We start from the raw sequence: 12,285 nt of genomic DNA on the forward strand, positions 1-12,285 counted from the left end.
CCTGATGAAGCAGATGAACTCCACATGAAGCAGAAGCCAACGAGACGGAGACCAGTACGGAAGAAGATACGTTCCGTAAAATTAAGAGACTTTGTTGAATTTGAATTTTGTGTTTGTAAATTCTGTACATTCAGTTAAGTTATTGTTAATCGTTTATTGGTTTAATGTAAGTGGCTATTGTTCGGGACGAACAATACTAAGGAAGAGGCAGTGTTACGACAGCGGGGTCACGTGACGCTAGTAACACGTCATATTCTCGAAGGATCGTGAAGTCTCGAGCGTTTACTAGATATGCGGTATTCTTGTGTATATAAGACCGGTAAGAAGTGACGGCAACAATGCAATGTAAGGTAATTGAATTGCAGACTGAGATTGAGACGGACAGTTGGGTCGAGCGCGTGAGTCGTTCATTGTGAATTATAGCGTGATTGTGGAAATTAAGTGTATTGCAAAGTTATATTCAGAAAGAATAAACCAGTTTTATTTAAGAAAGGACTTGTGTCGCTAAAGTTTCATCGGAAAGAAATTATACGGGAAATTAACTAACGACCAGAGATGTAACAGTATTATGCTACAACAAGTGTAGTTACTGTTATATGGCAAGTTTGTAAGCCACAGATCACGATCTGGGTGGTCATTCACTGCATAAAGCAAAGACACTTGTAGCAGATCAGGCGCTTTAGGCAAGCCATTATTTTAAATCCCATTATTATGTTCACACCTCTCGCTCTGTGATGAGTATAATCGGAAAAGTTTCTTTATGAGTTTAATCAAGTTAGGTACCAATACTGAGTGTTCCCCAAGACCGATTTATTAACTTTTAGTAAAGATCAAGCTGAAAATTAACCACCTTCTTAATAATGCTAGAAAACTGGGATTTTAAAAAAACGTTCAAAATTCCAAAAACAAAGTGATATAGGTAGAAGATCTTGACACGTGTAGAGCACGTGGAGCATGGGGTTGCACTCTGACTGCCTTTCTAGTTGTTGTTGTTTCCACTCACAGAGTGATTCAAAAATAAGTTACAGTTCTAATAGGAGTAATTAGTAGGTTGGCAGTCCTGTAACTGATTAACGAATTGCGTAGAAGAAGAATTACGTTTGTCCCTATGTTACGAATAAACTGTATATTCATGTAATCATTTTGAAAATTTTCTAGATAAAAACAAACTTAGGTATCGGTGTTCTATAACTGCAATATTCATAATCTGCGGTCTATAGTTTTAAATTACAAGAAATGTTACAAGAGATGAAAATAATCATATTCAAACTAATACACAAAAATGCATAGATCTGTATAAGATGGAAAGTTTGCCTACATGACAGCAAAATAATTTTTATTTGCTATGAAAGCTTTTCTTTTTCTGTAATAATACTATCATAGGGCATATTTACGGAAATGATATTGTCAATTGACACATCCTTACTTTTTCGATGTGGATCGGATCTATGTAAGCCCTTGTACAATTTTGCTATTAGTTTAATTAATTTTACTACTTTGCATCAATTGTTTTAATGTGAACGTCATTATCAAACAACTTCAGTTTTATTAAGCTGTTTATCATTATGAGTTGTGATAAATGCTAAAAGACGATTTTGTTTAAAGATGGCGCTAGCTACTTTGTCCTAGAATTTGTTGTTTATGTTAAGTTGTCAAGTGTTTAACATTTTACTTCGTGCTACAAATGCACAAAATGCAAAATGTAACAACTGAACGAATTTAAATTAATTTTATGTACACCATACGTATACGTAGCAGGCAATGAAATATGAACTTGCTCAGTAGAGCCAATCATACGGCTACACATAAGAAATTATGTTATCAAATGAAACTGACACTTTAGTTGTTATGGAACCAATGGTGTTTCACAAAATGTTCTATTAAGTGGCTTTTAGGCTAACACTGGAGTAATGTTAGCTGGACATCATTTATTCATACCGAAGTTATAAAGATTTGTCATAAATTATGAGAATTTATTATGATTCAAAGGGAGAAGACTCATACGAGGACCACATAATGGCGATCTAAGTGAAAGAAGACAACTCCTGTCAAATATTACAAAAGATTACAGTGGAACTAATAGAAGTAATCCAAACTACGATCCTTCTCTGCATTCCACTCCTGGTGCATATTCGAGAAAGTTATGTTATTTAAACCTTAAGTATTTAAGACTGGGCATCAGCTCAAGAGAGAAAAAGTCATGCTAAATGCGTAATGTGCTGAAAACGTACCCGGTTTGTACTTGACTAGTACCAGGTGAGAGATGCAAAGATGAAAGGCTATACCACTTATAATAGGACAAATGTAATTAATCTTATGGAGTACCCACCTACTTGCAGTAGCAAAAAGATCAGGTGGAATAGGTCTCACACGTTAAATGATACTACATACTTTTAAAGTGACTGACCAAGTCTCAGTCTGAGGACCTGTATTCAAGGATTCGTTCTTTGAGGAATACTTATGTAAGGTCTGCGAGAATTTGTTTTGTAAAAAACGGCACAGCAATTACTCATCACATATTCCAAAATGATGTTGAAAAGATTCGCTCCTGGTTACAACTACATGACGTGGCTGTTGTGGCTAGATAATTTAGAGGTACGTTGGATCTTCTTAATGAGTTGGATGTGTTAGAAACAATAAATAGTCGTATGAAACAATGGAATCTATTGAGCATGCTATTTAAAACCTGTAGCATTTTTTTTTTTGCAAGGAATTATGTGAGAATTGTCAGCGCTTCTTGCAATTGCTATTTATCTGCTTTTACATAAAATACCGAAGCTGTTTCTGCTATTCACTATGCATGAACGAACTGATAAAACAATCTAACATACAAACAGATTAGGTTTAAATCGAAATGGTTTGATGGAGAAAAAGATTAAAGCATATGGTGTAGTTTTCGACTTTTAACAGTTTTGTGAAGAATGTTTGCAATTACTGACATTGTTTATTCCAGATGAAGTAGGAAGTATCATAGATGGACTATGTGACGTTTGGAGTAAGTAGTGAAAGGGGTGGTCTTACGTCTGTGAAATGACAGGCCCAACATGTTTTAATACAGTGTACTCCTTCTGAATTCCGATTCCACGTCTGATAATGTTCAGGATGTCGCTACAGTCAATGGTGACCTTCCGATGAATTACTCGACAATGACTGAAGGTGGTATGTGAGCCCTTAATGTACACGGCATGTGAGATGTGACATTTTTATTGGTGAGTTACTAACAATATTAAATATGCTTTTCAAAATTTGTATGATAAAGAGAACATATGTGTAAAAAATATATTAGTAACACTTGCAGCTTCAAGTCTAAGAAAACCAATTAAATTAGGAGAATAGTTTCGGTTGTTACTACTTTTGGTGTTGTCGTTAATGATAATGGCAATTGTTACGGTACACTAAGTTCGATCATGGAAATATTTTATGTGAAAATGCTTGATTTGTCTCATTAGCGCAAATATAGAAATAATAATTGTAGACGCATCAACTAAACTACAATTCTAGGGCATAACATGATACAGTTGAAAACTTCGGTGAATAAACTTGAATTAACATGTTTATAAATCTCAGTCTTATTATTTATATTTATAAATTATACTAGAAAACTACATACATACCATTTATCCTTGAGGGCGCTGCAGAATGGAACAAAGGTTACGAGATGCCCACACTAGCCAATTCCAATGTAACCTCCAACAGTGGACACAAGGATAACCATCAACACAGCCAAGCATATGAACATTATAATTTTTTTCTGTTTCGAGGAAAGAAATAACCATCTCAAATAGTAAAACGTTTTTTTAATGACTTCTGTATACAAATGTCTATAAACACAAAATATAAATAGAAAGAAAAACATAATATACTTGTTTTAGAATCATTAAGAAGGCAATCAATTTTAAAGTAGTGATTAATATCTTAATAACTGAGTTATAAAAGGAATTGTCTCATTAGAGTAAATGTATCATGTTATGCCCTACAATCGTAGTTTAGTTGTTGCGTCTACAATTATTATTTGTTTAGGTGTAAACTTTGACGGGCCCCCAGTGGCACAGCGGTATGTCTGCGGACTTACAACGCTAGAATCCGGGTTTCGATACCTATGCTGGGCAAAGCACAGACAGCCCGTTGTGTAGCTTTGTGCTTAATTACAAACAAACAAATAAACTTTGATGAATAAACTTGAATACATATTTGGTGGGGAAGTGAGACGGAGAAAATTACCATAACTTTTCATTAACTTATTAAAGAAAAGCTAATTCTAATAACATTGTTTACTTGTTAACAATGAAGATAATTTATAACACAGAATTGGAATGCTGACCACTTATTGAGAAAGGGGCTTAATTCTTACGTATTATTGTTTCAAAAATCTCATATGACAAAAACATTCAACTGTTATGTGATAAAGATTATCACTGTCTGTAACTATAAAAGGCGACTGTAATGTAATAAAACTAATACAACTTGAAAATCATTTCTGAAATCAAACTGTGTTAAATCAAGTTTCAGTGTATTTCTGAAATATCGTTTAATGGAATACAATAACGCGCAGAGTACTGCGTACTATTTGAATATCATCAACTACTAATTAGACATCTCCCTCTTTCTCTCTCTCTCTTATTAATTTCATGTTTTATATTTCACGTAACATTATTTTGTGAATAAATAAATATTGGATTACTGTGTTAACAAAAGACTTTCAAAACCCCACTCAGTTTATGGTTGTTGAACCATGAACTTTCTGTTTAGAACTGAACTACTAAGCAGCTCACCCTAAAGCCATAGGAGAAAAATCTAGTGAGTTCTAGAAAGTGAGTACATAAATACACCTTTTAGCTAGTTTTCTTTCTTTAGTACATGTTTTATTCTTCGTTTTTGTAAGTTTGTTTGTTTCAACTCGTAAAATCATGTCATACACTGAACGCCCATAACTGTTTCATACTCCGTACATTATTATAAATACCGTTGTTATACTTTATTGTTGACTTTACGTGTATTTATATTAAATAAAGTTACGTCAGGCCCGGCATGGCCAGGTGGTTAGGACACTCGACTCGCAATCTGCGGGTCGCGGGTTCGAATCCCTGTCCCACCAAAAATGTCCACCCTTTCAGCCGTGGGGGCGTTATTATGTGATAGTCAATCTCACTATTCGTTGGTAAAACAGTAACCCTAGAGTTGGCGGTGGGTGGGAAGGACTAGCTGCCTTCCCTCTAGTCTTACACTGCTAAATTAGGGACGGCTAGCGCAGATAGTCCTCGTGTAACTTTGCGCGAAATTTAAAACAAGCAAGCAAGTTACTTCAACGCGAATTTGTTTGTCTGACCGCGTAAAATTTTATCCGCGACATAGTGGATCATAGAATGGTCCCTGGGTTTTTTTTGTTGTTGTTTGTTGTTCTTTTTCAAGTACAAACTCTTAGCTCATAGCTCCATCATCTCTTGACCGATTTGAGATCTATCTAATTACAGCTTTGAACGCAGGAGGTCAAACTCTTTCCATTGGTGTATCTGACCACACCCAAGATCTCATAGATTGATTTATTCTAATCATGCCTAAAGGAATTTCAATTTGAGGGTAGACTGGTAGAGATCCTAATGAGTAATAAAATTGAATCTGGTATACGCGCGCCCCATGCTTGGTATTGCTGGCGCACAAAAATGTAGCTAATAAAAAGGAGAAAAGGTCTCATAGATTAATTTACTCTAATCCTGCCTAAAAGGATCTCAAGTGCCGCGACTATTGAGGATTCCCTCTTGTTTCAAATAGATCAGAATTTATCGAGCTAACATATATCACCTGCATGAAAGCGTAGCTTAAAGGCCGTGCGTGAAAATGATAGAATAAGGGAAAATTCAAGTGAAGAACATGGGCACTATTGCAAATGTTTTGCGGATCGCAGCTAGTAATTTACGATTTGCTTCATTTTAAGCTTTAAAATGCCACATTTTCTGGGAGTTGTACACCTTGTTGCCCATAGAATAACCTTGCACAAGTTCTGCGTGCACTTTAGCCCTCCCTCTCCAAAAAGTAACCTTTGCTTCCTTCGCCTGCATATATGTATATTTTCCATACATGCAGATTTAATGGGGGAAGTAGCGTCATTCATCACAGTTTAATGAAACAAAAATTCACTATAACTAATTATATAGCAATACAATAAATTTATAAATAAAAATGTCAAACTCAAGCATAACTCCGATTAAATACAAAATACAAACTGAAAGGTGAATTAAATAATAAAATACAGACGAGATGTACACAAATAATAAGGTTCATGAGCAAACACCTTGTAGTTCATCATAATAAAATACAGACGAGATGTACACAAACAATAAGGTTCATGAGCAAACACTTTGTAGTTCATCAGCCTTTTTCTTTTCTTTCCAATTCCTTCAGTATTCTTTTGACTTCTCTTATCCCTTTCGACACTTTATATAATATTTTCTATTTATTATATCCCTTCCCAACTAGTCTTCCTTATTCCTTTGCCCCCCTCCAAACTGCCACACCATATCGCATGCTCCATTGTTTCCAACTCTTTCTTACACAGCTTACACTTTATTTCATTTTTTAACCAATATTTGTTACCTTTCATATAATTTCCTTATTTAACTTTTATTATGATTATCGTGTCTACTCGCTTTAGTTTTTGCTCTCCATAAATATTTCGGTAATACCCCCTCTCTCTCCTTATCTTATTGTACAATCTATTATATCTTGTCTCCATTATCCTACCTTACCTCATCCGTCAACCAATATCTTCCATCCTGCTACTCAATATCCCCATCACATATTTCCCACTCATGGTTTGCCACTGCAATTCTTCTTTAGAAAATGCTAATCCTTGAATTATTATATTCACTTCTCTTCACCGCCTTATCTTATATTTTTTGTATATATCTCATTCAACCTGTAACAATATATAATCCATCTCGCTCTTCTGCATTCTTTATATTTGCTTAATTAGTGTAGAAGACGTTAATTGAAATTAATTATTAAAGAATCAGCTAGGAGTGGCATAGTAGTTAGCGTGGCTGGCTGTGGATCCTAGGATCCAAGGTTCGCGTCTCGTTATCGCAAGTACACATTCCAAAATCACGCTCCGCACATTGACATTGTGAATGCGTTATAAGAGTAACGACATAATTCCACTTTTCGATTAGAGTAGCGCAAGAATACCTTAATATTTTGCATAATTTTAATATCTTGTTGGGTATTTAAACTTTGCCAAAACATTTTATGTTGCAGTGACAAACCTTTTAATAAGTGAAATTTGTCATATATTTATTACACACACATGTTCATGACCTTAACCTAGTATGTGGAAGTATGTATGATCACAAATGCTTTACTTATCATTTCACAAGGTCTGTATCTAGCATATACGTAATACGATAATTTTTGTGAACAGCAAAGATGATGAATTGAGTTTTTTTCTAATTGATTGGTTAATAAACATCTGTTTATACTCATTCATTCTGTAATAGAAACATTTGTTCTGCACACTGCTGTCGACACTTTAGGGATAAACTTAAAACATTAGTATTTACTCTAAAAACGTGCATGTGTGTCGCCAGGAATTATTTAGGGGGGGGCTAGTTCTGTTTTATAGTTCATCTTTCTTGGGTACGTGTGTGTGTGTGCGTGTATAAACATATGTATGTATATATACATACACATACACACTTACACTTACTTAAAACTACAGATGTCATGATGAGATCTCGATGATGAACACGTTACATTGAAACAAATATTCATGCAATTTTTAAAAATAAACTAGATACTATCTACTCATTACTTAGTTGCAGCTTATGTGTGTGTCACAATTCTATACGTATACAAATCCATTTTGCTCCTGATGAAGATAAGCCTACCTTTCGAATGCGCTCGAGTTATAGGGTATCTTATTCTTGTCATTATATAAGGTAGATATACCCTCTTTTGATTCCTTAAGTTTAAACAAGCCCTTCATGACAAAGGGAGCTAAAAACTCTATGTATGACGTATTTGGATACGAGAACCATCTTGCAAACTCTATATGGGTGATCGGTGCTGACTGGGTGGGCCCATAGCCCATTCAAGCCCACCCGTGATTACGCCAGTAGTATGAACTGCCTAAGAGTAGGCAGGTGACAACAAACAGCCACAGCCTTCAGAAGCGTACTGTTATCTAAGAGTAAATGAAAATATGACAGAACGTGATTTTACAGTATGGCGTTTGCTGGGTCAGTACGGTGTAAAACGATATGGATACTTGCCTACTCACGATGTACTGAGAAACGGAGCAGCAGACCGTTCAGTACGTTACGTTATGGTTGTATCAAGGATATTAATATCACTGTTAACCTGCACGTAAATGGGGTTCGTTCGCACATCCCTAACCCTGCTGGCGACCGCCATTGAAAGTTAATTAAACTTGACATCATCCGATTATTTTAGCGATATTTTGTGAAACTTATCAGTTGAGTAATGAACACTTTTAGTTTTTCAAACTTTACATGAACCGTATGTACTATTTTACAAACGTTTCAGTGACTGTACAGTTCATCAGCGTTTGAGACACCCATAACAATTCAGCTTGTTCAAACATGTTTCACTCAACACATATAACACACAGAAGCGTGAAAAGCAAGGAAATCAAAATGAGTGTTGATATTACAATAGCGAAGATAAATTTGTGATGAATTTGCTGTTTATCATAAAAACAAAATAAAAGAAACATGCTGTCTAAGATTAATCTATTCATTTCAACTCGATTTTTATTACTTGCTGCTACATTTCTTATAAAGTATAACTTATTATAAGCTGTATTGGATTATTATTATTATTAAATGGTTTTATTCTATGCAGTACTTATTAGTTTTCAATTGATTAACGTCAATTTGTAAAGTTTGAGACAACAGTTGATAACTAGATATTTGTGAAACCTGTGTTTTTACAAGAAACAGAATGTAGCCCTTAAGTATGTCATTTTCTGACCGGGAGGAGCAACGTATATTACAAAGAAGAAAAGGGGGGTGCGAACTAAGAAAAGTTTGAAAAGCACTGAACTAATTAACAACCTGAGTCATTTCCAGTTTTTTTGTACTTTTTCTTTCTAACCTTTACTTATCGTTCGGTCTTTCTATAAAATATGTCCCTGAAGCTTATTATTTTCCTCGTTTAATAATGAGGGTTGGGCAACAGTAAAGCAACAACAATAAAACTGAAATAAAATGCTGTAACCTTAATGCTTTTGCAATTCAATTTTGATTTGTTTTCTAAACTTGTTGCTTACATCATAACCAAACCTTCAGAAAAATGCAAAATTCTGAAGTGATTATTTTGTACCTTTCTTTATGCTCCCTTTCTATTCATAATAGTGACTTTATTAGATGAGTCAAACACTTCTGTTGTTGTCAGTTTCATTCAAATTTATATTTCTGGACCACGTACTGATAATTTAGCTTTGCAGCTAATCATTTATATTAGCTTTCTTTGTTCTCGAATTAAAAAAATCGGTTTAAAGGTAGAAAATTGATAACACCTACATTTTATATTCATTCAGAATTAGTATTTCTCTTTTTTATATAACAAATTTGGATAAAAAATGGTATGATTTATAACGAGAAAATGAGGTATGCTCAAAATATGTTTGCACTCAAAATACAAGAACTTAAAGCTTGTAATTTCTACGCAATCGAGTGTGAGATATATTTTACAATATTTCAAAGATAGACTTTATTCTTAATATATTTTATGGATTTGTTAGTTTTACACATTTATTGAGGATTACAATAATAGGAAATCGGATTTCTTTACGCCAGTTCTAATGCGCATCAGTTGCGGTTATAGCTAGATAGATCAAACATTGGGAGCCAGTAGAATAGTATAAACAGCCAGAGGGTCACTAGTAAAGGAACTCTTCTATCTCCTGCGAGAGGGGGTGATCGTAAGACGGCAAAACTCACGGGATCGTCACCTAATGCTCAATTGTAAAAGCAATTGAGTAAGTCAGTCCAATAATTAGAGTTTCAGGTTCATTGAATGTTGTAAGGTTTTATGTAAATTTGGGTTAACATTTTTATTTGATTTTCTTACTTGCGTGAGCCTATCTGATGAGCTTCTCTTGTAAGGTACAGATCAGACTGAAGATTTGGCAGATAAATAAACATCCCATCCGAACTGACTAAGTACATTCAATGCCAGTTACTTTTTCTTTAACTGCACAAAAAAAACAACAACAACAATTTTTCGTTGTTTTAAGACTTTAAATATTTCAAAAATGCTATATAAATATTTATTATAATTTATACGCAAAGTTTCTACTGAAAACCACTATTCAGAGAACAGAAGCGCTGTTGAACCTTTTGCTAAATTCAACCAATAGTAGTTCGGTGAAACCGAGAAACATAGCAATTCTCCCAGTACCCTTCTGCAGCTAAGTCTCTCGTGCTGGACAACCTTGAGTTAAAATCAATATGATTGTTACATTGAGAGTCACTAGTCGTTTTTACAACGACAACATAAGTTACGTGTGAATCCCCTATAGACACTTTCAAGTACCAAATTCCACTCGTATTCGACATTTTATGAGTTGAATTTTAACTGAAAAATAAAGTATAATCAAAACAAAGAAAAACAATGCTCTAATTTATCTTCCAAACAAGAAATGCCAAATTACAATATATTTTCTTAAGAAGTAAAAATTATAACCGAGTGGGACTCGAACCCTCTCTCATGTTTGCTAAAACAAATTGCTCTATTTAGTGTAAACTCCGAACTTGGCGTTATTACAGTTCTAACAATTACACGTGGTAGTACATTAACTTAGAATTAATATATCTGCAAGTATACAGGTCAAATACGTTTATGTGCTTGATGAGATGATGTAGACGGACAAACATGTATTAACTTTGTACTACATAAAATGTTAGTTCTTATCACATATTTTGATTGAAAAGCAAACTTTAACATTTTTTACAAAAATCCAATAATTTTACAGCATAGAAATTATTTTTTTAAAGTAAACTAAAGCACACTCGTTTGATAAATGGTGTAACACTCAACTGTTTCACATATTAGTATAGATATTACAATACGACATCACATTTTATATACACATTAAACACTCTTTTTTACATGATGATTGATATTAACACCGAGACTCGCTAAAACAAACCACTCTCCACAAATAAATATGGGTAAAATAGTAGCGAGGAACTAAATGAATAAACAAATTCATAAATTAACACTATCCTGTTGACTTGTTTAACTGGGCTACTTAACAGGTAACAATGTAATAATAATAATGAAACTAATAGTACATATTTTTAATAAAGCAATAAACCCTGAAAACAGGATTCCAAATCAAGCTTCCGAATTTAGAATATGTGTTACGATAAAATATATTTGTGTGTGTGATGAATGGGTTCATTCTCCTTTTATGACTGGTCATACCATTACAGTATGCTCTCTTTACCTGTAACCTGGGTACATAATTGATCAAAGAGACAATTAACAATCAGTTGCTATCTCCCTTCCTCATCCTGGAAGAATTAAGTGAACACAGTCCAGTCTGGGGTGGTGGAGATATTGATGTGAAGGGCGACCTGTGGAGCATTTGCTCTCAGCTCACAACTTTCCTCTCTCCAATTCTGGAGAGTATAATTATTTTATTGCTCTGAATCCGACATTTACTGCCATAGATCTTTTTAGGGAGATCGACAATGAACCATGAGGCACTAATAATTTTCTAACCATTCTGAAGAAGCTTATGTACAATCAGTGTTATCTGATTCAAGTGACATGGAGGAAGCAAGAGAAGGCCATCTGGCCTCCTTCATCACCCTTTCGGAACTTTAACCTTCCATCTGTTGAGAACTGCATGAAGGCAGTAAATATTCATATAGTATAAGTAGCTGTACATACTATCCTCGACATATTTTTACGATATATTCATCCACAGTGGACACCTGATCATGGAACACAAAGAACTCAGAAACGGATCTAGAATAACTTTTACAAGTATCATACTGTCACCAACTACATTGCCTATTAGATCAAATGGGAAAGACAAAGGAATCTTGGATTAACTTCACTTCCTACATCTCTACCATCACCATGAGTTTGAAGGTCATTTGGGAGAAGATTTTCAAGGTGAATGGGAAATATCCACCCCTTTGAATCTTTAAATCAAATGGCCAAGATGTAGCTTATTTACATGAAACATAAATCCTGGAAGCCTTTCTCAAAAGTGAGCATCTTGTGATCTTGAGAAAGTTTATGGCATTTAGAATC

General features: G+C 34.4%; 1 protein-coding gene across 3 annotated transcripts in view; it reads right to left on the bottom strand.

The window, feature by feature from the left end:
• LOC106462577 (syntaxin-like) overlaps positions 1-12,285 on the bottom strand; it is a 90,658-nt gene that overhangs the window by 24,374 nt on the left and 53,999 nt on the right. For 2 of the 3 annotated variants that reach the window (XM_022389877.1, XM_022389876.1), the window contains exon 8: positions 3,615-3,751. The exons of the other annotated variant lie outside the window; for it this stretch is intronic. In XM_022389877.1, the coding sequence (XP_022245585.1) occupies positions 3,668-3,751 (84 nt within the window). In that variant the 3' untranslated portion in view covers positions 3,615-3,667. The remainder of the gene's footprint in view (positions 1-3,614; positions 3,752-12,285) is intronic. 3 annotated transcript variants of the gene reach the window in all.

This window comes from Limulus polyphemus, unplaced genomic scaffold (genome assembly GCF_000517525.1).
Source record: "Limulus polyphemus unplaced genomic scaffold, Limulus_polyphemus-2.1.2 Scaffold1201, whole genome shotgun sequence".
NCBI lineage: Eukaryota > Metazoa > Arthropoda > Merostomata > Xiphosura > Limulidae > Limulus > Limulus polyphemus.